The 25,474-nt window shown below is 43.6% G+C and overlaps 1 protein-coding gene across 3 annotated transcripts in view; it reads left to right on the top strand.

The window, feature by feature from the left end:
* The window catches only part of OTUD7A (OTU deubiquitinase 7A), a 367,779-nt gene that overhangs the window by 167,733 nt on the left and 174,572 nt on the right, over nt 1-25,474 (top strand). For 2 of the 3 annotated variants that reach the window (XM_078078987.1, XM_078078989.1), the window contains exon 2: nt 17,108-17,234. In XM_078078987.1, the coding sequence (XP_077935113.1) occupies nt 17,191-17,234 (44 nt within the window). In that variant the 5' untranslated portion in view covers nt 17,108-17,190. Of the gene's footprint in view, nt 1-17,107; nt 17,235-25,474 lie in introns of those variants that run through there. The other variant, XM_078078988.1, reaches the window with a different exon arrangement.

The raw sequence follows: 25,474 nt of genomic DNA, 5'->3' as shown, positions 1-25,474 counted from the left end.
TATTGGAATTCAGACAATTACTTGATTGCTTTCTCTGTCTCCAATAAGCCTGGCTTTCAAGACAAAACTCTTACTAAGGAGTTAAGAAAACCCAGCCTTTGAGACTCAGAGCTGGGGGATGATTTCTTTGATTCTGAGTGTAAGTCAGCCTTAAAGGGGAAAGCTGCCAAGAAAACACGATTTAAGGAAGAAAGGTGTAAACCTTCAGAATGACATGCTCATTACAATACTGTGTGGCTATAGCAAAATTTATACCAACACTCACTCCCCTATGGATAATGTTCAGACTTTTGCTGTCACAATAATGCTGGGGGTGGCAGAACCTATTATATATAGTTTTTTTTTGCTGTACTAGAACTCTTAACTTCTGTTGGATAAAATCTTAAAAGTGTGATTCAAAGGGCATGTGCATTTTGATGCTTAGTATATGCTGGCACGTTCTTTTTCAATTTACACTTCCATCAGTCATGTGTGAAGTGCACATCTCCGCCACCACTGGGTGTTTGAGATTCTTTTTAAGTTTTACAAATCTCATCAGAAAAAAAAAGTACTTTGTTTTGCCTTGCGTTTCCTTCATTGCTTGTGATGTGTGGTAGGTGGTGCATACCCTCTTACCCTTATCAGCTGTCCTCCATCCCTCTTTTACAAGAATGGCTTTTGCCTACTGTCCTCTGACTATTGTTCTCTATTATCTGTGTAAGGTTTTTGTACATTAGGAAGTCTGTTTAATTTTTCCCAATCTCTTTTCTACTTTGTACATATTTTATTTGCATTTTGCTATAGGAATGCATACTAAAAACAAGAAGCGTGAGAAGTATGAATTTTTAATTAAAGGACTTAAAAATCTACATAATAAGAGATATACTTGCTTATGGATAAGAAAACAAAATTTGAAGACATCAATCCTTTTGAAATTAATATATAATATACAGCTTTGATCAGTACCCTAGATTTTTGTTTTTACTGAGCCCAAATTCACAAATATTAGCAAGAAATGCTTGGAAAAGAATAGCAAGAGGGACTTATGTTATATACTTAAAGTATGTCATAGCTATACCAGACAAAAGAATAAAGCACTGGCACCACAATAAAAAAAATAAATAAAAATCACTGGAATTATACAAGCAGATTGAAGTATAGATGTACTATAACTCAGCAGGAAAAGTTATCTTATTAAATAAATATTGTCTTAATCAATGATGTTGGAAGAAAATAGAATTAGATGCCAACAATATGCCATGTAGATGAGTAAATTCCAGATGAATTTTAAATCTAAATGTAGGGTAAAAAGTCAGATTATACAAATATTAGCGAAAGTTTAGCAGACTGCCCAAGGAGGCCTTCTAAAGTCAGACAGGAATCCCAGAATGATATAGAAATCGATTGGCAGATTTGGCTATATTATAATATGTTACCATAATTTCTTTTGGTTTTTTTAATAAATGCATTTTTTACATTTTTAAGGCAATGCCATATATGTGGTTTTCTCTTGATTTTTTTAGTCACTAAGTATTTCCCTATGGCATTTAAAATTTCAGGAATGTAATTCAGTGTCTTTATATGTTCTACTTTATGCATATGCTGTCATTTATTTAGAACTTACAATTTTTAAACAAATATCACAATTCTTTGAAATAATATTTCAGAAGTAGAAGGCGCATTCCATACTGTCTTGAATAAAAATTTGACATGCGAGGTGCACGGCATGCCTTGGTACTAACTCAGGATGAGGCAGTTGGGTGCCATATGGCAAACCAGACCTCATGCTCTCACATGTAATCCAGTGGGAAAACAGTGTTTAATAAATTGTTAGCATCATTTAGTATAAATCAGGAAGAAAATTAGTAGGTCATTTCCCCACACCATGTATAGAAATAGAAGATAAAGTAGACTATCCCAAAAACCAGGTGCTGATTACAGATGTGTTGCAAAATTCATGTATAAAATCAACAATATATCCAGGAGATTTTTCTCTGATAGTACCCCCAAGAATTTTCATAAACCCTTTTTGTCAGTTTTTTGGAGATATAACTGATACATAACATTATATTAGTTTTAGGTGTACGACATGAGGATTTGATATGTACAGAGAGAAAGAAATCGTTAGCACAAAGTTAACATCTATCGCCTTACATAGTTACACATTTTTTTCCTGTGAGGAGAACTTCTAAGATCTACCTTCTTATAGCAGTTTTCAAATATACAATACAGTGTTGTTAACTGTAGTCATCATGCTGTACATTAGATCCCCAGAACTTATTTATCTTACAACTGGAAATTTGTACCCTTTGACCCCCTTCACCCATCTTGTCCACCTCCCACCCCCACCTCTGACAACCATTAATCTGCTCTGTTTTTCAATTAGTTCAGTTTTTTGTTTTTTGGTTTTTTTTTATATTGCACATAAAAACTTTTTAGGAGTTTTAAGAGGAGGGATAGAAACTTGATTCTGCAAATTATGGCAGTAATGTCCATATTACATACTATTCTGGGACAGGGGACTAGAAGAAAAGAGGGCATCTGGTGAACAGTCACAGCTTGAAGTGCTGTTGGTAGCGCCCAGCTAGGCTCTACCTCCCTTTCTTCCTGGATGGAGATTTTGTAGGGGAGGACCAGAGACATCAAACATCTGATTTTTGGTAATTCATTTGATAAAGAGGAAGCATAATGTAATGGTTAAAAACACAAAGAACCATATTTTAATCAGAATATTTGGATCCAAATCACTAAGCTGTTAGTTACCTGTTGTTAATCTTGGAGAAGTCAGTTCACTTCTGAATCTGTTTTTTTCCATTTATAAAATGAGGATGTTGGATTTTAGATTATTTCGCAGGCCCCTTCAAGCTGTAATACTGTGCTTATAAATTCATCATGACAGTCCTATAATAACAATGGAAAAATGTAGCCTGGATGTCAATTTAATGAGATAGGATTCACCATTGTCAATTACTATAAACAAAGAACACATTATCTGTTAGTCGTTTAGTTAAGCCTAGAAATTGGTCTTTAGTAGTTTGTTAAAAGGCTATGCCTTCCTTCCTGTCTAGCCATTTTAAAATGCTATAGGGACAGGAATTGGCAAACATACACAGGGAAGCAGGTAACTGGGAGCCAAAAGGAGTTAAGATGACTTCTGATAGGCGGGAATTGTGGTGTGCCCAATCTAACACAATGAAAATTAGTACTGATGAAATGGAATGGTGAGGGGCACCTGGGTGGCTCAGTCATTGAGCGTCTGCCTTCGGCTCAGGTCATGATCCCACGGCCCTGGGGCCAAGCCCCGCATCGGGCTCCCTGCTCAGCGGGAAGCCTGCTTCTCCCTCTCCCACTCCCCCTGCTTGTGTTCCCTCTCTTACTGTCTCTTTGTCTGTCAAATAAATAAATAAAATCTTAAAAAAAAAAAAGAAATGGAATGGTGAGTTTACATCGAAAGGTAAAAATCAAAAAAGCAAACAAAAAAACAGCTGTTTAAGCAGAAGCAAAAGCCGTTGCTTAACTAGTAACTTCATATGAGTTTCTGAAGGTGCAGAAACTAGAATGGGACAAAATGGGTCTCAATTAATCAAGGCATTGAGCTTCTCTATCCTGTGGGCCAAATCATGTCTGAAGGGTTGTTCTCATTGGTCAGAGCAAAGAAGTCTAAGAAGGAAGTAATTTCCTTCTAGAAATCAGACACTAGAGCTCTGATGGAAAGGGAAAGAATAACCACTGGGTGTTGAATTATCCATCATAAAAATCAATTGGGCATATCTGTGTGGCTCTGCTTCTGGGTTCTGGGTTCTTTTCCATTGATCTGCATGTTTAGCCCTCCACTTATGCCACAGTCTGATTACCGTAGCTATGTGGTAAGCCTTAATATTGGGTAGATTGATCTCTCCCTCTGGATTCTTTTTTTTTCAAAATCATTTTAACTATTCTTATTCCACTGCCACTGCCTTCCCCTGTAAGTGTATTACATTGATCTTGTCTATGTCTACAAAAAATCTTGCTGGGTTTTGACAGGAATTTCATTAAATCTGTATATCAATTTGAGGAATTTTAGCACCATTAGTATTTTGAGTCTTCCAATGCATGGACACATTATGTTTCTTCATTTATTTAAATCTTTGATTTCTTTCATCAGTGTTTTGTAGTGTTCAGAATATGAGTCCTATACTAAGATTTACAACTAAGTATTCATTTCCTTAATGAGTGATTATAAATGATACTGTATTTTTAATTTCAGTGTCTACATGTTTATTGCTAACATAGAGTTAAACCTATACATGGGTTTTTGTGTGTTGATCTTTTGTCATGTGACCTTGCTGTGCTCACTTATTAGTACTTGGAGTTTTTGTAGATTCCTTGGGATTTTCTACATAGAACATCATGTCCTCTGGAAATAGCAACATTTTTGTTTCTTTCTTTCCAATCTGTATATCATTTATTTCCTTCCCTTACCTTATTGCATTGGCTGGAACATCACACCAACATTAAATGAGAGTGATGAAAGCAGACATCATTGTCTTGTTCCCAATCTTAGGAGGAAAGCATTGCAACTTTCACCACTAAGTATAACATTAAGTATAACATTAGCTGTAGATTTTTGTAGATGCTCTTTAAGCTGAGGAAGTTCCCTTCTATTCCTATTTCTATGAGAATTTTTGTCAGGAAAAGGGGATGAATTTTGTCAAAAATTGTTTTTTATGTATCAGTTGATATTATCATGTGATTTTTCTTCTTAGTCTGTTAATATGGTGGATTATACTAATTGATTTTCAGATTTTGAACCAGCCTTGAATTCCTAAAATAAACTCTGCTTGGTCGTGGTGTATAATTATTTTTATATATGCCGAATTCTATTGGCTAATATTTCTTTTTTTTTTTTTTTTAAAGATTTTATTTATTTATTTGACAGAGACACAGCGAGAGAGGGAACACAAGCAGGGGGAGTGGGAGAGGGAGAAGCAGGCTCCCCGCGGAGCAGGGAGCCCGATGCGGGGCTCGATCCCAGGACCCGGGATCATGACCTGAGCCGAAGGCAGACGCTCAACGACTGAGCCACCCAGGCGCCACCTATTGGCTAATATTTCTTAAGGATTTTGCATCTGTATTCCTGAGGAATATTGCAGATTGCCCACTTCTCCTAAGATCCTCACATAACAGAAAGAGAACAAGAGAGCTCTCTGGGGTCTCTTTTATAATGGCTCTAACTAACCCCATTCATGAGAGCTCCACCCTCATGACCTAAGCACCACCCAAAGGCCCCTCATCCTAACACTATCACATTGGGGGCTTAGAGTTGCAACATGATTTTTGGAGGGGGAACACAAATAAATATTCAGCTTATTTCATTAACCTCCATCACTTGATTAAGGTTTTTTCTGCGAAGTTTCTGTAATGCAAAGTTACCATTTGTAATTAATAAATACCTTGTGGGAGATACTTTGACACTGTGATGCAGATATTCTCTTTCTCATCATACTTTTGAGTCAGAGGAGAGTCTTCAAGCCATCCTGTTACACCACTGCATGAAGCCAGGCAACCCAGTGATGGTGGCATCAAGAAAACGGACAGGGGAAGCAGAAGGGCATTTTCTATCAGTGTCAGGATTGTGTGATTGCTGGAGCTGGGGAGAAGAAAGGAGGGGTGAGAGACATGGAGAAAAAGGGAGAAAAAGAAAGAAAGACTGACTCACAGAGAAAGACACGTAAAGGACCCACTGAAATAAAGAGGGAAAAGTTGAGGGAGAATCTAATATTTAAGTCTTGATTGACATGGTGAACAGGGAGCTTTTCAAGGAAGATAGATTATAATGACTTTGAGGTACCGGTGAGATGTTCATGTGAACATACCATCAGGGAGTTGTGGACCAAAGGGTAGAAAAGGCAAGACTAGAGAGAGAGACTTGGGGGCCATCTGAACATAGGTGGTTATGAACATTGAATAAGTATGATCAGTTATCTGAAGGAAAGAGCTGAGCCAAGGATAGATCTAGGAGAATACCCATAGTTTGTCAGAAAAAGGAATTAGTGAGACAAACTAAAGTGGTGGGAAGAGGAGGAATAATCAGATCATAAAGAATGATGGTATCAAGTATAAAGAATAGTCCAAGAGAGTAGTTGCGGCCAGCTGTGTTAACTAAGAGCTGAAAGGGCCATGACTTGGTGGTGACGTTTGTGACTGTGATTTCAACTGGGTAGTAAGGATGGGATCCAGATTTAGGTAGAGGATAGGGGAGTGCATAGAATGGAGTAAGTGATGAAGAAACCAAGGGCCAACAATTCTTGTGAGCAGTTCAGCAAGGAATTGTGTTTGAAAACAGTGCAGAAGGAAAGATAGCCGTAATGTTGCCTATAGTAATAGTGGCAGCCAGATAGGGTTCTGTTGCTAAAGAAGATTAGCAGGGCTCCAAATGGCAATGCTTATGAATCTACAGTTTATTGCTGAGAAAGGATATGATACAGCAAAAAACACAGAGGTAAGGACCTACATCATAGCCAAAGACTGCCTATCAGCAAGGGGTTTGGAGAGGCCAAGGTCTACACAGGCCCCCTGCAGTTGTCCTCCTTCTGCATGGGTATACCAGATGTACTTTCCCTGAACCACCAACCTACCCAAACTAAACAGCCCAAAAGAAGTTTAGCTGGAGCTTCTTATACCCTAGTGGTCATGTAAGCACATTATCACTAAAAGACCAGCCCCAATATCGGAGCCCTCTCCCCCTCCCTATCCTACACACCCCATCCTCACACTGAAACTAATACAAGCCATTAGTTTCATTATTATCAATAAATGATACTAACAAACTAGCACAGCCTACCCTGAACTCACTTGGGCTCCATGAGTAAAAGACAGCAATATTAGTCACATTTTATATTTTGACCAGGCACATCTCTTACTTCAGCAAAGCAGCTCAAGCTAATTCCAGGCCTCTTAGAATTAACCCTCATAGCACATCCTTCTACTAATGTTATTTCATTAAACTCTTAGAACCAGCTTGTTTAATAGGTACTGTTACTCCTAGAGACTGTGATGCTCAAAAAGGTAAGTTGCCAAGGTAACATAGGTAGGAAGGAAGAGAAGGAGTTGAATGTTTGGGACAGGAGGTCATGCAAAAGATGCTTTTTCAAGAAGAGGACTCCTGAGTAAGTTTGAAACAAGCTGGGAGGAAAAAGTAGAGAGGAAGAGCTTGCAGGAATGGGGGAGTGAAGGGATAATTGCAGAAAGTGGGTCTTTTGGGAAACAAGAAAGAATGAGCTCCTGAGACTGCAAGCAAAGAAAGAGAGGAGAGGATTGTTGGGGGAGGTCATTCCCAGGTTCTGTCTAGCCTCCAGCTCAGTGGTTCTCCACTTGGAGGGCTTGTGAAAACCCAGATTGCTGGGCAGCATGCCCAGGGGTTTTGATTCAGCAAGTCCAGGTGGAGCCAGAGAACTTGCATTTCTTTTCTTTTTTTTTTTTAAGATTTTATTTATTTATTTGTCAGCGGGAGAGAGCAAGCACAAGCAGGGGAAGCAGCAGGCAGAGGGAGAAGCAGGCTCCCCATTGAGCAAGGAGCCCGATGCGAGACTCGATCCCAGGACCCCGGGATCATGACCTGAGCCGAAGGCAGATGCTTAACCGACTGAGCCACCCAGGTGCCCCAGAGAACTTGCATTTCTAACAGGTCTCTGGGTGCTGCTGATGCTACAGTCCAGATACCCCACTTGGAGAACCACTGCTCAGTGCAGGGTGGGTTGGGTCATCTGGAAGCAGAGGAACTGGAGGTGATGGGATGGGGGCCTGAAGGAGGGGCCTCTCTGGGACGGTCACCATGAGGAGCCTGGTCTCCCGGTCTGCCTTTTAACAGAAGCATCAACAGGTCACAATACTAGAGAAACAACCGCAAGGTACCAAAAGTTGAAAAATGCCAGGGTATTAGAGTAAAACATGTTTCAGCTGCTTAGCTCTGATGTGAAGATTTCCCAGTTTAACAACAACAACAACAACAACAAAAACAACAAAAATGAAGAACAATAGACCATTTTCATTGCTGATATGAAAAAAAATTTTTCATCTTGAATAAGAGATGAAATTGTCATAGCATAATTTCAACCATTTCGAAATAGAAAATATCCCCAGTGGAGGAGCGAGAGCTTAGGAAAGAACGTTTAGCTGCTGTTGTGGGAAACTCAGGTAAAGCTTGTTTCTTGAGCAGCAGTAGCAGGACTCTGGGCTTGGTTATCAGGGAAGGACCTTCCAGGTGCGCAAAATACCTTGGGAGCTCCAGGAAACATGGGGAGTAAGGTGACAGGGCCTTCACAAAGTGAAGAGAAAGAGCATCATTAGCATCTCTGCGCATTTCAAGAAGTGGCATAATGTTAAAGCAGGAGCTTTGATTTGCTCTTCAGATTCTAGGTGACTTACTGCAGTGTGACCTTGGGCAGGTTGCTCAGCTCCTCTGGGCATAGGAGAGGTGGTATTTAAAGAGGGCATGCTTGCCCCTCCGGTGTAGATTTGTGGTGAAATGTAAGGATGAAGCAAATGGAATGTGGCTAGCACATCAGAGACACTCAAAAAAGTTCTTTTCTGCTTCAAGGTCAAACAGAAAACTCTTCACTTTCAAGCAGATGTAGTTCTGATTCTTCTCAAAACCTTGTCTGCTGTTGCTTCCAGAGCCCTAAAACTAGCGACCGTGGGCCTTTGTGGCCACATGGAGGCACAGCTTGGTCCTGCAGGACCCTCCCTGCAGTGGGTGACTTCGCTGGGGAGGTGCCAGGCCCCAGATCAGTCTTGAGATGGCGTTGCATCCAGTCAGGTCTGCTTCTAGACTGCTGTGCTGGCCATCCTGTCCCCAAATCACAGTCACAGCCTGCCTGGCACCTCAGTCACCTAAGCTCCCCAGATCCACCTACCTAAGTGCTAGGCTCTGACTTGGGTGGAGGACAATGCTGTAATGTTGCTTCTGCTCCCTGTGGGCCATCATCCTGCTTATGAGTGGGCTTTCTCACCCCAGAAGAGGAGAAAGCAGCCCTGCCCATTCATGCCTGGCCTCCCTCTGTCTCCAGCTCCCAGGCTCGCCTGACCCTGAACTGGCCTAGCCCACTGCTCACTTAGTGCCACTTGGAGTCTAATTGAGCTTTATTTTGTAAAAAGATTTGTATTTATTTATCTGATAGAGAGCACAAGCATGGGGAGCAGCAGAGGGAGAGGAAGAAGCAGATGCCCCGAGCAGGGAGCCCGATGCGGGACTCAATCCCAGGACTCTGGGATCATGATCTGAGCCAAAGGCAGACACTCAACTGACTGAGCCACCCGGGCGCCCCCTAATTTACCTTTAAACCTATAGGTGGAGAAAGAATACTAATGTAGCCAGAGCTCAGCCCATCCAGTAAGGTTGTGACGTGCTACGAACATTGCATTTTCCTAAGTGCATTCAGCACTGACTCCACAGTCTAATGCCATTGGATGTCATTAGACACCATTAGGCACAGTGCCTTCCACTGAGGAGGGGAGGTGATTTTGAACTCCCTGAAGAGAAGTGCTTGCAGGCTGGGAATCTCCTACAAGGAGGAGTCTCAACTTTAATTTGCATAGGGCCTAAGTAATGCATTGCTCACTTAACCTCTACCCAGAGAGAAGGTTGGAGGGGGAGAGGGAGATGAGAAGGCTGGCTGGCCCAAACATCCAGTCCTGCTCCCAGATCCAGGCAGAGGGGAGGAAAGCAGGGCCTTTAGGCTCGGGATGACAGGGGCTGGTGTAGTTCTCCCAGCTGGTAGAGAAGAGCTGCCCAGGAAGTGAACTGGGCAGCACAGGGGAGGTGGCAGGAGGGACCCAAAGGCCAGGTGCCCATGTCCGATGGAGCCTAGAAGGGAGCTGTGCATGAAAACAAAGATGTGTATTCAGTTTTAATCCATTTCATACCGAGTATCTCCCTATGAGGTAGGTCCTATTATTATCCCCATTTCAGGTGAGGCACGCAGGAGTCAAGCAACTCCCCTGAGGTCACAGAACTAATGGAACCGACAGTGTCTGGCTCAGCGCCCGCCCCAGGCTCTCCCACATCCCACCTCAGGAGCTGTGCCATCTGTTCCCTGTTCAGGCAGCCCCTTGGTCTCTCCCTCCCCAGTGGGAAGCCAAGGACCCTGTGTGCCCCCCACACACACCCCCATGCTTGGCTCCCGTTGAGCTCTCCGGACTGCTGTGGAATAAAAGGAATCTTATGTTAAGGGAGGGGGAGGTATTCAGACATTTTTCCTTTGTAGGTCCTGTCCCACTCCTGGACCCGGGAAGGGGAAGCAATTAGGGGCTGAAGGGCTTCACTTCTAGGTGACAAGGGGCAACATCTAGGCCCCAGAGACCAGCAGATGTGACATTTGCCACTATCCTGGAATTGGGCCACAGTGTCCAGTTTCCTGAGGTGGAGCAGCGCTGCATATCGCGTGGCCTCGCACCTGCCCAACTCCAGGCAGCTCTAGAGAAGTAAGAGGAGTTCAAGGTCTGGCTGCTTATACTGCCCAGACGCAGATCACGTTTGTTGGATTCCAACCTGCTTGATGCCCTGGGGTCTACTCTCATCCAGTTTTAACCTGCCTTCCTGGTCTAATGATGCCCTTGAGGGGAAAGGAGGATTTCCCCCCCACACACACACCCATGCCTCAAGCTTGTTTGTTTCCTTCTGCTAATAAAGCATTTGTAGATTGCCACCTTCAGAACTAAAAGAAACTGCCATGGGCATGGCCAACCTGGAAGGGCAGGAACAGAGTGAGTGAAGGGGCCAGGAGTCACAGCTGGGCACTTTGCTGTGTTGTCCTGGGCAGGCTGACTCACCTGTTCTGGGAGTTGTAAGATGGGGCTCTGCGGTGACTCAGGGAGGCGGGGCTGGGGAACGGCCAACGTCGCTAGCTTTGACAGCCCATTTGGTGGGAGAAGAGTGGCCTCCACTGGAATGAGACCCTCATAAAGGAGGCTGACTGCTCTCATTAGAAGTCGGGGACTTTCTTCATTACTGTTTCCAGAACGCCTTCTGCACCCTGGAGGTTTTGTGTGAGGATAAAACTCTGGCCCTGCTGGCCGATGGAGTTAGAAAAGCAAGACACCTGCCTGTGATGAAAGTAGAGGACGTTTCAAGATAATAAATAGTGAAATGTGAAGTTGGGATGCACCCATGGGAGATGCCTTCGAGTGTTACAGGGACGGGAAGTTGTTGAGGGCAGCTTGATCCATGCCGGCTTCGTGAGCCTGCTGGGACAGGAGCAGGGGGTAGCCGTGGTTCTAAAGAGCTGAGGAAATTTATTTCAGATTCTACAGAGAAGAGTGCCTGTGGGTTGTCATGATGTCTTCTGCCCTGATGGAACCCACCGGAAAAGGAGTCAGGTGTACTAGAAGGAGCTCTGGACGCAGAGCAGGCCCCCCGGCCTCCTTGCGCTGTCCCATGCTTGGCTCCTCTGTGCACCAGGCTTCAGGAAGACTGGTCCCAGCCTGCATGGGACATCCAGTCTAGTGATATTCACTGAATCACATATCAGTAAATAGATAAACAGGGTAATTGCAGATCATCCACAAAAAATTTACTGGTTGACAGTAAAGGTTGGGGAATGTCCTTTACAAATGATGGTCAAGGGCAAGAAGGAGCTTCCATGAGACGCAGTCAGGGCAAAGGGGAGGGAGAAGTCCCACTCTGAAATCCTGGCGTCACCTTGACCCACCACCACTGGGCCTCTGAGTCCATGTGAAGGTCAAATTCAAAGCAAGAAGACGGTAAAAGAAAAGGGACCATCCATCTTAGATCTGAGGAGTGGGGCCAGCTGTGGGATCAGGAAGCCTGGGAGGGTAATGGCCCCCTCTTCCTCTTGGGAAACGTAAACACGATCTTAGAAATGACAATTCCCCAGAGAAGGAGTAAGTGGACGCCTGGCCCCATGACCCATGATAAGAGACCCTCTCACAGAGCAGCAACACTTCCCATCTCTCCTTCCCTCCTTTTTTCTTCTTCTTGCTATGGTTGCTCTCAAGGGCTACCACCACCTGGCTCCAGGCCCTCCAAGTTGGCCCAGACGCCAGACACCCACCCCTTCCAAGCAACCGAGGCTGCTGTCCCCTGGATCACCTATCACCTCCTTGGGTCCTGTGCTTCACCGGGGTGGCAGGCACTCCTCGGCCGGCAGCAGGAGGCTTGAACCCACCCTTCTGAGCCACCCTGGCTAGCTCTTCTTTGAGCTTTCCTCTTCTGCAGCTGCCCAGTGGGCTCTCCAGGTGGGCACACGGCTCCCACATCTGATGGCAGAGCAGACAGCATGTGCAGGTAAAGGATGGGTTGCGGGCCCATGAGTGAGCAGAGCCAGGCAAGGCCACGGGGTGAGAGAGTGGCCTCTGGAGGCCCTCCTGGGGGCAGAGGGAGGACAGGACTGTGTGTCCCCCAGAGCCCCTTTCCTCAGCTGTATTTGTGAGATTACCTGAGAGGATTTACAACCACTCGTCCAGGGGGTGACACAGAATAAGCCCTCAACCAACACTCGTTCTGTCCCCCACTTCTCTTGAGAATTCTGTAGGACTTCCGTTCCAGGCTGTGTCTCTTTCTGTCTGAAAGTCCCCTGGCCCCTGAGGCAGGTGGCACAAAGCACCATGGCTTCCCCTGGACTCAGGGTCACGATGATCGGCAGGTATTGGTTTTCCTGCTTGTCTCCTGTTTCAGGCCGCAGGGTACACCAGGACAAAAACCAGCCAGCTTTATTTCTGCCCTACTGCCGGCAACTCCTGGTAAAGTAGGTGCTCATCAAAGGTTTGCTGGCTGAATGAGCAGCAAAGGCTTCTTGAGGGGAATGGGGCTCGAAGGGACCCTGGCTTGTGAAGGGTCAGGGGCATTCGGATAAGTAGCAGGGAGGGAACCAGGTGAAAAAATACAACAAAATCCAGGTGGGCATTGGAGACAAGAGAAGGAGCAGGAAGATCAGGCTCTGGGTCGTCCAGAAAGAGCTCTTGTGCCCGATAAGCCGTTCTCACACCTCCTTGGGTCCCTGGAGTCTCTCCGGCAGCCGCTGGGCCACCACCAGCCTTGGCCCCCCTGCTGGATGAATGCTACCCACTTTGTTCCTGAGGTTTCTTAGCAGCCAAACCTGGGGCATAGCAGGCCTTCTTTCATCTTCAACCCCCCATGTGCCTGCATTTTTTACCTTAGAATAGCGTCCCCGTACGGTTGTGAGCCCCTTCACGTCCCGAGAGCATTTTCAGATGCCTGTCCCGGTCAGTTTTCACCAGGAGCCTTGGAACCCTCTGAGCCCCGTGGTTGAAATGGCTTCCCAGGACTGCACACCACTGGCAGGGGGCTCGGCGGGTACCAATCCCAGGTCATCCCGGATGTTTTTCCAGGGGACTCTGCAACAGAGTAGAGGTGGGGCAAAGGGAGGCGAATCCCGCAGGGACATTGTCTTTCTGCTTTCATGTGGGAGTTATTCTAGGCTCTCATCTAGAAGCTTCCAAACATGTGGTATGTCCTCGGTTTCCAAGCACACTCCCAGGCCCTCTGTCTGCAGTCGGGGGCCGTCATGAAAGGCACCGCCAGCCTTATTATGATAATGTCTGCAATCTAGCCACATTCCACCTTTGGAAACCAAGATACAGAACTGAAATAGCTATTTTATTTTAGAAATTATTGTTCTCCTAGGACAGTACTTCCCACAAAGCATTGGTCCTTCCCTTTGTTTTGGCTGATAGCCTTTCCCCTCTCTTCATTGTGTTTCTGATCTGTATTAGTTTTCAATCACTAGAAATTTTCTTGCATTTCCCTCTAGAGGAACTTGCATTTTGAAAAGCACTTCGACCTACCAGACCTTTCCATCCTTTGTTATGGACATATTTTGCGCTTACAATATCTGATGGTACAAAAAGAAAATCTCCCCTTTATTTATAGAAGTTGTCACAGGCTTTTCCTGAATGTAAATTTCCTGAAAATTTAGCCAGGACATGTGGCAAGTTTTGATTCCGTTAGAGAACAGGACAAAACTGCCTACCAGCAGGCCTGAGGCTTTTTTGTATATCTTCTTGATTGACAGACTAATTGGTGATCAGTATATGAATTAAAACTCATTTCCTGGAAAGAAAATTTCTCTTAAAGCTCTCAGGAAGACTAAGAAATAAAGCCGCCCCTTATATGCCTATCCCAACACACTTGGCTATTGCGAATAATTCTGCAAATATCCATTCGAGTCCCTGCCTTCAGTTCTTGTGGGCATATACCCAGAAGTGGAACTGCTGGATCATGTGGGAATTCTATGTTTAATTTTTTGAGGAACCACTGTATTGTTTTCCTTAGAGGCCTTTTTACATTCCCATCAGCAATGCACTGAGTTCCAGTTCTTGTATATCCCCACCAACACTTGTAATTTTTGAAAAAAAAAGTTTATAATAGCCATTCTAATGGGTGTGAAGGGGTATCTCATTGTGGTTTTGGTTTGCATTTCTCCAGTGATTAGTGATATGGAACATCTTTCCATGTGCGTATTAGCCATTTGTATATCTTCTTTGGGCTATTCAGGTCCTTTGCCCATCTTTGAATTGGGCTGTTTGGGTTTTATGTTGAATTGTAGGAGCTCTTTATATATTCTGGATATGAATCCCTTATCAGATATATGATTTGTAAATATTTCCTCCCATTCTGTGGATTGCCTTTTTTTGTTAATGGTGTCTTTTGATGCAGAGGAGTTTTTTTTAACTTTGATGAAGTCCAATTATTTTGTCGCTTGAGCTTTGATCCCCAAGAAATCATTGCCAAATCCAACATCACGAAGTTTTTCTCCTAATTTTCTTCTAAGAGTTTTATAGTTTTAGCCCTTATTTGTAGGTCTTTGGTCCATTTCAAGTTAATTTTTATATATGGTGTTAGGTAAGGACCCAGCTTCATTCTTTGTCCTGTGGATATCCAGTTTTTCCAACACCATTTGTTGAAAAGATTGTCCTTTCCTCATTGAATAGTCTTGGCACTCCTGTTGAAAATTATTTGACCATAGATGTGAGAGTTTATTTCTGGACTGTCCGTTCTATCCCAGATAGAATCCTCATATGTCTCTTTACATGCATTCCACATTGTTTTGATTCCTGTAGCTTTGCAGTAAGTTTTGAAATCAGGAACTATTTCACTTCCAACTTTGCTCTTCTTTATCAAGATTATTTTGACTATGGAGTCTCATTCTTTTACATATCGTCTCTTCCCATTTCTATTTGAGAATTCAGAAAATGTATTATCTGCGAAACAATTTTGAAAGAGCTACTCAAAAACTCCCTGTAGTAAAATAAAAAATTAAAGGAGAAACAAGAGATATGTAAATTATTTGTGAATAATTAACAGTGAAACACAATTACATGTTGTAATAATTAACAATGTAGCCATGAAGCTTAAGGCAATTGTTAAGAAATGATCCCTAAGAAACTAGAAGCATGAAAATTAAAAGCAATTCAGAGTTTTTTTTAAATGATTTTAACAAAATATAACAGATAGCAAAGGAAGAGAAGGGAATTGCATTGAACTAACGGTCTTATCTTGTGTGGAAATTAAAGGTTGTATCTGTTCATCAATTCTCAGGATAAAAAAAAAATTAAGACACCTGTGTGTAACAAATTAAAGGCAAACACTAGAAGGAAAGATAAGATATATAACTTCTAAAAAATATATTACAAGAAAAATAAGACTAATCAAGTCAGCTGAAGGCAGTAAAGAAAATAACACCATAAAATTTGAGAAGTAGAAAGCACTAAAACAGATGATGGGGAAAGGTCCAAATATACCAGTCATCTCCCTACCCTACTCTTAATGCTACAAAAAATAAAAATAGAACAGGTTAAATTCCCCAGTTAAAGGACAGATATTGGAGTGAAGGACTGAAATTGAGTAAAGGATTAAATTTTATCTATAAGGTATCAGATAAGACACAGCTGAAAAAAAATGGCCTAAAGAGGTAAAAATATAAGGCGTAGGCAAAACTATTACAAGCAGTGTTACGGAAAGAATGAGGAGCAACAAGACAAGTAGCAGAGTGGAATTCAAGGTGGGAAGGGATGCCCAAGACCAAAATATATTTAGTAAAAGGTAAAAAACACCAAAAAGAGAGAGTGATTGCATTAGCTTTGAAATGTTGAAAGTAAAGCAGTGATGCTTATGAAGACTTGTGATTTCTCCATCTGGGTGGGAGATATCAAAGGGGAAGCCAGCCAGGGGTCTGGAGCCCCAGGGTATTTAGGAACTACAGGGACAGGGCATACCATCCCAGGCCTCAGGGCACACCATAGACATTCCATAGACACAGGCAGGATCCTCAGACTTGACCCAGAGCCTGGGTGTGATCAAATAGGAAAGCGAGGTTCCAGTACCCCATGTGGTAGTCTGTGTAGAGTGCACAGATGTGACCCAGCTCCCTCCCCTCACCTGTGAACTCACAGGCCTCCAAGCTTAAGAGCATCTTAGGGTTCCGACGCCTGCAAGAAAACTCCACATTGCATGTGAGTGGATCTCAGGAGTCAAGATACTGCGGAGCAAAGTGTACCCACCTGGACTGAGGTGTGGTCAACAGGGACCCTCTCCATTCACAGTGCTGTTCATGACACCCAGCCCTTCGTATGGAGCACAACGCACCCTGCCAGGACCGGGGTGTGGTGATCACCATGACCGCCTAGATTCCCCATGGTCCAGGTGGCGATTATGAATAGCTTCCTAACTTCAGGGTTCCTCATAGACCACGCCACCTGAGATTCTCATGGAATGTCAGAAGTCAGGCTTTGGTGTGCGAGGCCCTCTGGGAAGCTCTGTGCACCTCTCCTGGAACATCAGCGTAGCGCATGAGCGTCTCGTGTGTTCTCACCCACAGTGTCACCCACTGGGGGACTTTTCCCATTTATCCTGACCTACCTCCAGATGCCCGCGCTCATTTCAAAATTAAAGAGTGGGATGGTGTGTTAAGAAGGGGGATTCGGGGATGTGGGCTTCACTATCAAGACCGTTTCAAGTTCATATTGAATATTTAAAATCACTTTTAAATTTGAAATATTTACATTTAACTTTTAAAATATAAAAAAATATATCCTTAGAACTTAAATTTTAAATTCTCACTTTTCGTGAACTATGAACATTCTTTTTTTATCCTTGTCGTCTTTTTTCCAGGGTTCTCAGGGGCTGCAGTGTCACACCATCTACGGGGGCAACAATGGGCCATTTCCAGCCGGGACGGTGCCGTGCCACCCTGGATGCCTGACTGCCACACACCTCAGAGCATCACGGTGTCTGCAGAGTAAGTCCCATGTTCTTGGGCCCCTAGCAGCTGTGCCACGGGGGCACGTGCAGTCAACAGCTCCAGCAGCAGACCAACTTGTACTGGTCCTTGGAGCAAATTGCCTGAAATCCGATCTAAAGCCAAGGATAGGGTTATTTATTCCCTGAAATCCATTGAGAAAGAATTATGAAATGAGTTTCATATTGCACTAGAATTTGCATTTAGAATGATAAACATTATTCTCAAAAAAAAAAAAAGATTGTAGTGAACAACAGAAAAGTGATTTGATTTACACTAATACTGGTACAAAATTTATGAAGTAATTCTATTGCCCTCTGTTGCTATCGTGATTGATTTGTAAAGTATTATAAGAGTAATCTAAACAAAAGTAGTCTTTCACCTTCACATATTTTCCTTTTTAATGTTTCCTCTTAGTTCTTGTCTTAAAATGCTGTTTTTATCTAGTTGATTAATAGCATAGCAATTCTTTTGCCTTATGACTCCTTGAACAAACATTTATTTTTTTGTCTGCTCTTCATTTTGATAAATTTCCTATCTATTAAAAATGGAAAGTGAGCACTCATATATTCTTCACTCAGATTTACCAGTTGTTTACCCACAAACACACACACACATATACACACATGGAATATGTACTCATGTGTGTTATATATGTGTGTGTTCAGTGTTTCTCTCTGAATTATCTGAAAGTAAGTTGCAGACATCATGACATACTTTGAGAAATATCTCTTACATCCATAGGCTTTCTTCTTCAAAATGGTAGCACCGTTATCACTGAGGAATTTAACACTGATAAAGTAATCTTATCCAACATATAGTTTCTATTCAAATACCTCTGGATGTCCCCAAAATATTCTTCATAGCTGTTTTCCCCTATCTAGCATTCAGTTAAGCATCATGCCCTGAATTTGGTTATGTCTCTTTAAATCGAAGCCAAACACTGCTTTTGCTTTTATCTTTTGTGATTTTGACATTTCTGAAGAACCTAAGCCATTTGTTTCGAGGAGAGTCTCACAGTCTGGATTTGTCTGGCTGTTTCTTCATGCTTAGGTCCAGGCCTACATTTTGTGTGTTTACATCACATCCGTGGGTTCAGCATGTCAGTGTGACCTGGTGTTGGTGAGGACGAGTTTGTTCACCTGGCTCAGGTGGTTTCTTCCAGTGCTGTCCTTTATAAAGTTACTGTTATTTTATTCCTTGTAATTAATAAGTAATCACTGGGGTGAACTCTGAGACCAGGTGAACATTCTCTTGTCTAGCTCATTTTCACCCGTTTTAGCATCCACTGAAGGTTGTATTATGATTTTTAACTAATCAGTTCATCAGCACCACGGTCTTCCTTCCCTGTCGAATGGTTTCATTATTTTTTTCATTTTTCCACGGTTGTGAGCTGCCACACGAGGGAGTATATTGAAGCAGTCAAGAGAAGGACTCTGAAATGAGACCGTCTGGATGCATGTCTAGTATGTATCCCGTCTCTGACACACACTCACTGGGTGACCTTGAGCAAATATTTCATCTCATAAACCCTCAGTGTCCTTATGATTAAAATTAGGAGGCAACGAGTAACCACTGCGTGGGGTGTCTGGTAGGGATGGAGCCCACGTTTGGCCTCACCAAGTATTAGCTATTAATTATTAACAGCGGCAGAAGGACAGGCTGCGTGCCTCCGGATGCTGCTTCACTCCCGAGATCTCCTGTAATCCCCAAAAGCTGAACAAGACCTTTGGCAGAAAATGCTGGTAAACCTGAATGACGGGGCAGAGGTACCCCAGGATGTGAGTGGTCGTATTTTTAAGTCCCTAAAGTTAGAAGGTAGCATAGAGAAGCGACATCATCACAACAGGAAGCATGCGTCAGTGAATAGCACCCTAATGGCGTCCACTCCGCCATTCTGGTTATTTCTAACACTCTTCCTTGCGTGGCTCCTTCCCCTGGCTAGGCCTGGATCTCCCTAGTCTGCTGACAGTTTTGCCTTTCAGTCACTAGCAACTGATTGTTTGAAGATGATTAGGTTTCTTTCTGTTTAGATCAGGTCACTATGGCTTTATTTGGGCTCCATTGCCTTGGAATCTTCTTTGAGAATCTTTGGAAAATTCTACCAAGAAAATAGCTTGTGAATATACATGTTAGTTTTTGAGCTACACACAGGCATGGATTAGGCTGAGTCTTAAAAAAAAAAAAAAAAAAAAAAAAGATTGCCCTTGGAGAACATTTTTAGCTAGAGTATCTGAAAAATGCTTCCTCTGAAAATGTTACTTGCTTAGATTTCTTCCCCACGAGGGCTGGCTTTCATAAAGCAGGGCTTCTGGAAGCATGCATGCTGTATCCAGCATGTTTCCTAGCTTATGGCTTGCTAGGCTGAGCTTGAGGGATGGCCCTGACGTGTCACCTGTTCTCCTGCTTTCTGGGTGATGCCAGCCCAGCCAGCCTGAGGTTAGCTGGGGCAGAGAATGGGCCCTGAAGACCCGGAGGTAACACCTCTGCGTGGGCACCAACCCGAAGTCCCCCAGAAGGCTCACCACCTCCTCCTTCTGTTTTCCTCCCTTTTAGCCATTCGCATGCCAGGGATCCTCTGCCTGTCTCTGTGTCCCCTTGATGAGCTCCTCGGAGAAGGGACAGTGGTGTGGGCAACATAATAGTTTACAGGTTGAGTGAAGCACAGTTAAAGATCAAATCTGCAGTTCTGCATAAACACAGAGGAAATCACTTGGGTGTCTTTTGACTGTGTGGGTGGAAATATCAGGGCTGCCTTTTTTCTGTTCTTCAAGTGCATTCTGTGAAATTCTGTCCACTTAGAAACCTGAGTTATCTGGTCTTAAATGAGTAGCATACTCCTAACCTGCATGCTTGAGACTGACATGGAAACAGCTTGAAGCCAAGGAAAAAAGCCCCCTATAGTGAAGCCCCTCCCCAAGGCTTCAGGTCCTGGGCCTTCCTAGGGGGACCTCCTTGGTGGCCCTGGGTCAGTCCTTGAGTCTCCGTCTTCATGCTCGCTTTACTTCCTTGTTCCTGGGGGTCCTGCAGGCATTGCCCCGAGAGTCACACCAAGTCCCACCTGGGTCCCAGGAGCTCATGTTTTTTTGTGGCAGGTGTGATCATGGCACCATGTCTTTCCACATCACGCCCACACACAGTGAGCTGTAACCTCCCCAGGAAGGATGGAATATGGGTCCTGGAGCAGCCCCGGGGCTAGGTGGCACACCCAGGCCGTGAGAAGGACAGCAGAACCCGGGGCCTGATGTCTCCCTGGGCAACCAGGCTCTGCTCATTGGTGTCAAATGTGGAGCAAAAGTATGGGTGTGCTGGGTGAGACAGGTTTGTCCTTCCATCTATGTGAAACCCTAACCCATGGCCTCTCTGGTTCTAGGGTCTGGGATCCGGTGCTCACTCCCCATTTTCTAGCTGGATGGCCATAGTTTCCCATCTGCCCAGTGGGGACAGTAGTCCTCTTGGGTAGATCTGACAGGGATGGTGTTTCCCTTGGTTCCAGGTACTGAGTGTTGAAGGGCACCTCCCTCTTCTACCCTCATTCTTCTACTGGTGCATCTAGCAGCACTCAGCACTGGGGATTCCACATAGAAGACCCGTTCCTGACCCTCAGGGTCCACTCTCACAGTTATGGCAGAAGAGAGCTGCATAGAGCAAACGCCAAAGCCCATGAGGCCCAATATGGGGCTGTCCCTCTCAATGTCCTAATGTTTTCTTTGAACTGTTTTAAATGGAAACACATTGAAATCCACACTTGCTCCTTGAGCAGTGGGAGCTGCAGATGGCGGAGGAGGGTGAGCAGCAACACTTCAGCCACTCCTCTCCCAAGGATGGAGCTAAGGTTTCCTGTCCACTGGGGCTGCCAGGGATGTGCCAATGTGGTTTCCATCCATAGAGCTTGAGTTACACCAAGGCCAGGCTGGGGGCTACGTGTGGATCAGCTCTGTAGACCTCAGTTTCCTCATCTCTGAAATGGGGATGGTGATGGTGGTACCCTCCACACAGGGCTCAAGTGAGGACAAAGTGAGTTAATTCATGAGAAGTACCCAGAGCTGTGACACCTGGTAAGAATGCTAGAAATCATGGTTGTAAGTGTGAGGGCCTAGGCGGATGCACATGCGTAGCTCATAGTGAGCAGTGACTTTCAGCTCCCTTTCCCCTGTCCTCCCACACACTTTGACTCAGTTATTATGAACAACTGCACTGTGAAATAGCATAGTGCAGCTCTGGAGGTCATTTTGTGGTGGGTGGGGTTGTATCCCCTGGGTCAAGCCCTGAAAGCTGTAATTTATTATTTTTGGTCTGTTTTTCACATTTTTTTTATGTGCCCAGAATTAAAGCTCATTGTGCCCACCAAAGGCACTTGAGACTCACTGAGAAATGAGACTGGCCACTAGCTGTATCTTACCTCCCAGCTGGGTGACAGGGCTGGTTAACCCCAGTCCCACCTGAGCTTCCTCCTGTGCCGTCGTTCCTTGGCCCTCAGACCCCCTCCTGGCCTTTCCATCAGACCAGAGGCTTTTCCCCTGGGACCCAGTTTTGCTCCAGAAACTGTGGGAGCTAGCTGGCTGTGTTCACAAGCCTTTCTTCTGATACTCACAGGTAGGTCTGCATGTGACCCAGGTAGTCCCTCAGCTAGTCTTGACATCCTGTGCTTGTGGGTGCACATCTGAGTGCACATTTAACATTTTGCATTATAAATTTAAATAGGGACAAAGATGTCATTTCTAGCATATTGTAAATAATGACATTTTAAAACAGCATAGGTATGTCACTTTTTTTTTAAGATTTTATTTATTTGTTTGACAGAAAGAGAGAGAGAGAGCAAACAAGCACAATCAGGGGGAGTGGCAGAGGGAGAGGGAGAAGCAAGCTCCCTGCTGAGCAGGGAGCCCAACATGGGGGCTCCATCCCAGGACCCTGGGATCATGACCTGAGCCGAAGGCAGACGCTTAGCCAACTGAGCCACCCAGGCACCCCGATACGTCACTTTTTTATGAAGTATAGTTGACATATAATATATTAGTTTCAAGTATACAACATAGTGATTCAACACTATACATTACACAGTGCTCACCGTGATAAGTATACTTATATCTGTCACCATATACTGTTATTACAATTAAATATTATTGAATATATTTCCTATGCTGTACTTTTTATTCAGACCTATCATTTTTTAAAAATATACACAGTCGGGGTATATATTTTTATACACCTACAAGTGCTTGCTTTCTCTCTCCTCTCAAATAAAATCTTTAAAAATAAATAAATATATAAAAATATACACAGTCAAATATAAGACCACCCATCCAAAATACAGAATACATGGATTCTTCCTTCACTTTGAAATTTTATACCATTTTGTTTCCTCCTTGAATTCATATAGAAATAGGAATAGAAATTCCACCTTCCCCACAAAACTTTATCATAATTTTCTTCTAGAAAGACATTCACTAAGAAAAGGAAAGACACTCACTGATTATTCTGTCACCTGTTTTTTGCATATTTGTGTATGTTTGTTACACAGACCTATATATATTCACATACATATGTTAATATATTCCATGGGGCTTGCTATTGATGCTGTTTATAGTATTGATTAGTATACAGATAATCAAAACAGCATAATTAAATACAAAATAAATATATCCGAGAAGAGTCTCTTAATGAGATGGATGACAGAGAGGCTCCTGGGGAGACCTGGTGTTTTGGTCTGTTTTTCACATTTTTTTTATGTGCCCAGACTCATTGGCTGTCCCTTTGTGTGGCATCTGGAGGTTTCCACTCCAGAGCGATGTAGGGTATGGGAAAGAAGAACCTGGAGGGCAGACATCTTACCCACAGATGAATTTTAGGATAGATTATATACAGACGTGAGAATTTGAAGATTGATTGTTTGAAAGTGTTCCACACTTATGTCCCCTTGACAAAACTTGATGTGCCCCAGGGGTACCCAGGCTCAGGTTGAGAGCCACAGCCCAGGCTTTCCCTACTCACTCAGATCTAGATCCAGTCTCCCTGCCAAGGTCAGATGCCCTGTCATTACTATTCTTACCTCTGCATCCCTTCCATGTGATCCGAACCTCCCCCACCCCTATAGCTTCCTTTCAAACCATAGAATCTTCTAGAATGCAGTTGTGTCCTTTGTCTCTTTGTGGTCTTCCAAGAATCTGTGTGGACTGAGTCTCCCAGAGGAATTCAGAGAGAGCATTTAGGTTTTGATACTTTAAAGTATATAGTGTATCATATTCTAGATCTTTCTTTCCTGGGTCAACATATTTCTCCATGTTAGCTGCACCTTCATGGGTAGGATTTATGTATGTGGCTTTTTCTGTAGACCCATGGCAGTGTGTGTACCTCAATGTGGGCTTGTTGGCATCACCAATCAGGAAACCCTAGTAACCGGGACTCTGCTTCATGGCCTCCTCCTCAAAGCCCAGGTGCTGAGCCATATAAAAGAGGCACAGTCCCCAGTGAGACAGAATGAATATCAATTCTTAAGGGACTTACATACTCAGGGGCAGTTCTTGAATCTTCTGTAACCAGAGAGGACTGCTATCCACATGGACATTGTGCCACCACGAACGTAAGCATGTGGGTTGGCCAGTTATGATAATGCCAGGGGAGCAGTTTCTACAGGGATCATTTTCCAGTGCTTTGCTAAATTTCCTCTGTACCTTGTGGGTATTCCTAGAACATGCAAAGCCCAGTTCTCACACAAAATCATTTGTTAGCATATACAAAACTTAATTTTACTCATTGATAATGAACCAGCAAAAAGAGATGCCCCTGCAGCATCTACATGAGGGCTCAAATTCATTGTGCAAGCCAAAAGGCAGCATCTTATGATGGTGCTACATGATCATTTATAATTTGTCAGCCATCATTTTTTTTAGATAATTGTTACAGAAAAAAGCAAACTTGGTTTGGCTCCAAGTACATTTGAGGAACTAGAATTTATAAAGTCAACTGGAAAAGAAATACAGAAATAAGATGCTAAGTTAAGCTGACTCTCTAGAGGGCAATAAAATAATACCTTATCTGGGGTTTACATTTTAACTGAGGGCAATAAAAATCATAATAATTTATTAATTTCTGCAAGTTAGTCTCTAATTTTACAGAGCTATAGACCCTCTGCATCTTTATCAGTTGTTAATTGTTGGATAAGTAGTTGTGACACTTCTCAAGAGTTTCAGAATAGGATCAAACAGGCTTATAATAAGTCAGTGTTTTAGCAGGATATCAAAAATTCAAGAAATCACCATTTTGCCTTTTTTCAAGTTTAGAATAAATTTTTCTGTAACAATTATCTAAAAAAAATGATGGCTGACAAATTATAAGTGATCATGTAGCACCATCGCAAGATGCTGCCTTTTGGCTTGCACAATGAATTGGAGCCCTCATGTAGATGCTGCAGGGGCATCTGTGGTAGGCAGCTTCTGACATGGCTTCCAATCATTCCTGCCTCCTGACAACCACATCCTTATGTTGTTCCCTGTCCTTTTGTGGGGCCTGGACTTAGTGAATAGCACCCAATAAACAGGACACAACAGACATGATGAGCTGCCTCTTCCAAGATCAGGATACAAAAGACTGGAAGTTCCCTCATGCACATACTCTCTCTAATCCTTGCAGTCTGACCAGTGGAAAATCTCATGTAGCAAGAAATTGATTCTTAGTTCATTGACCCTCGAGAAATGAATCTGCCACCAACCACATGAGTGAACTTGGAAGGAGATCCTTCCCTGGTTGAGCCTCCATGCAAGATTGCAGCCCTAGCCAACATTTTAGTTACAACTTAGGAAAGATGGAGTCAAATAACCCAGCTAGGCACACCCTGATACCTAACCATAGAAATTGTGACACAATAAATACATTGTGTTAAGTCACTAAGTTTTGGAGTAATTTGTTTCATAGCAATAGCTAACTGATACAACATCGATGAAATGTATAATGTTGATTGTACTTGGAGATGTGCTTCTCAACTGAGCTTTCCTTCATTTCTTTCTCTGCTTCTCATCTTCCTTCTCCCTCTTCCCCATTCTTTAATAATCTTTAAGATAATCTTCCTTTCGGGGAGCCTGGGTGACTCAGTAGGTTAAGTGTCCAACTCTTGGTTTCAGCTCAGGTCACGATCTCATAGGTTGTGGGATCGAGTCCCACGTTGGGCTCCACACTTAGCAGGGAGTCTGCTTAAAGATTCGCTCTCTAGCCCCTCCCTCACTTATGCTTGCTCGCGCGCT

The sequence above is a fragment of the Halichoerus grypus genome, chromosome 8 (genome assembly GCF_964656455.1).
Source record: "Halichoerus grypus chromosome 8, mHalGry1.hap1.1, whole genome shotgun sequence".
Classification (NCBI taxonomy): Eukaryota; Metazoa; Chordata; class Mammalia; order Carnivora; family Phocidae; genus Halichoerus; species Halichoerus grypus.
Note: the sequence above shows the minus strand (reverse complement) of the source record. Positions and strands in the feature narration are given on the sequence as shown.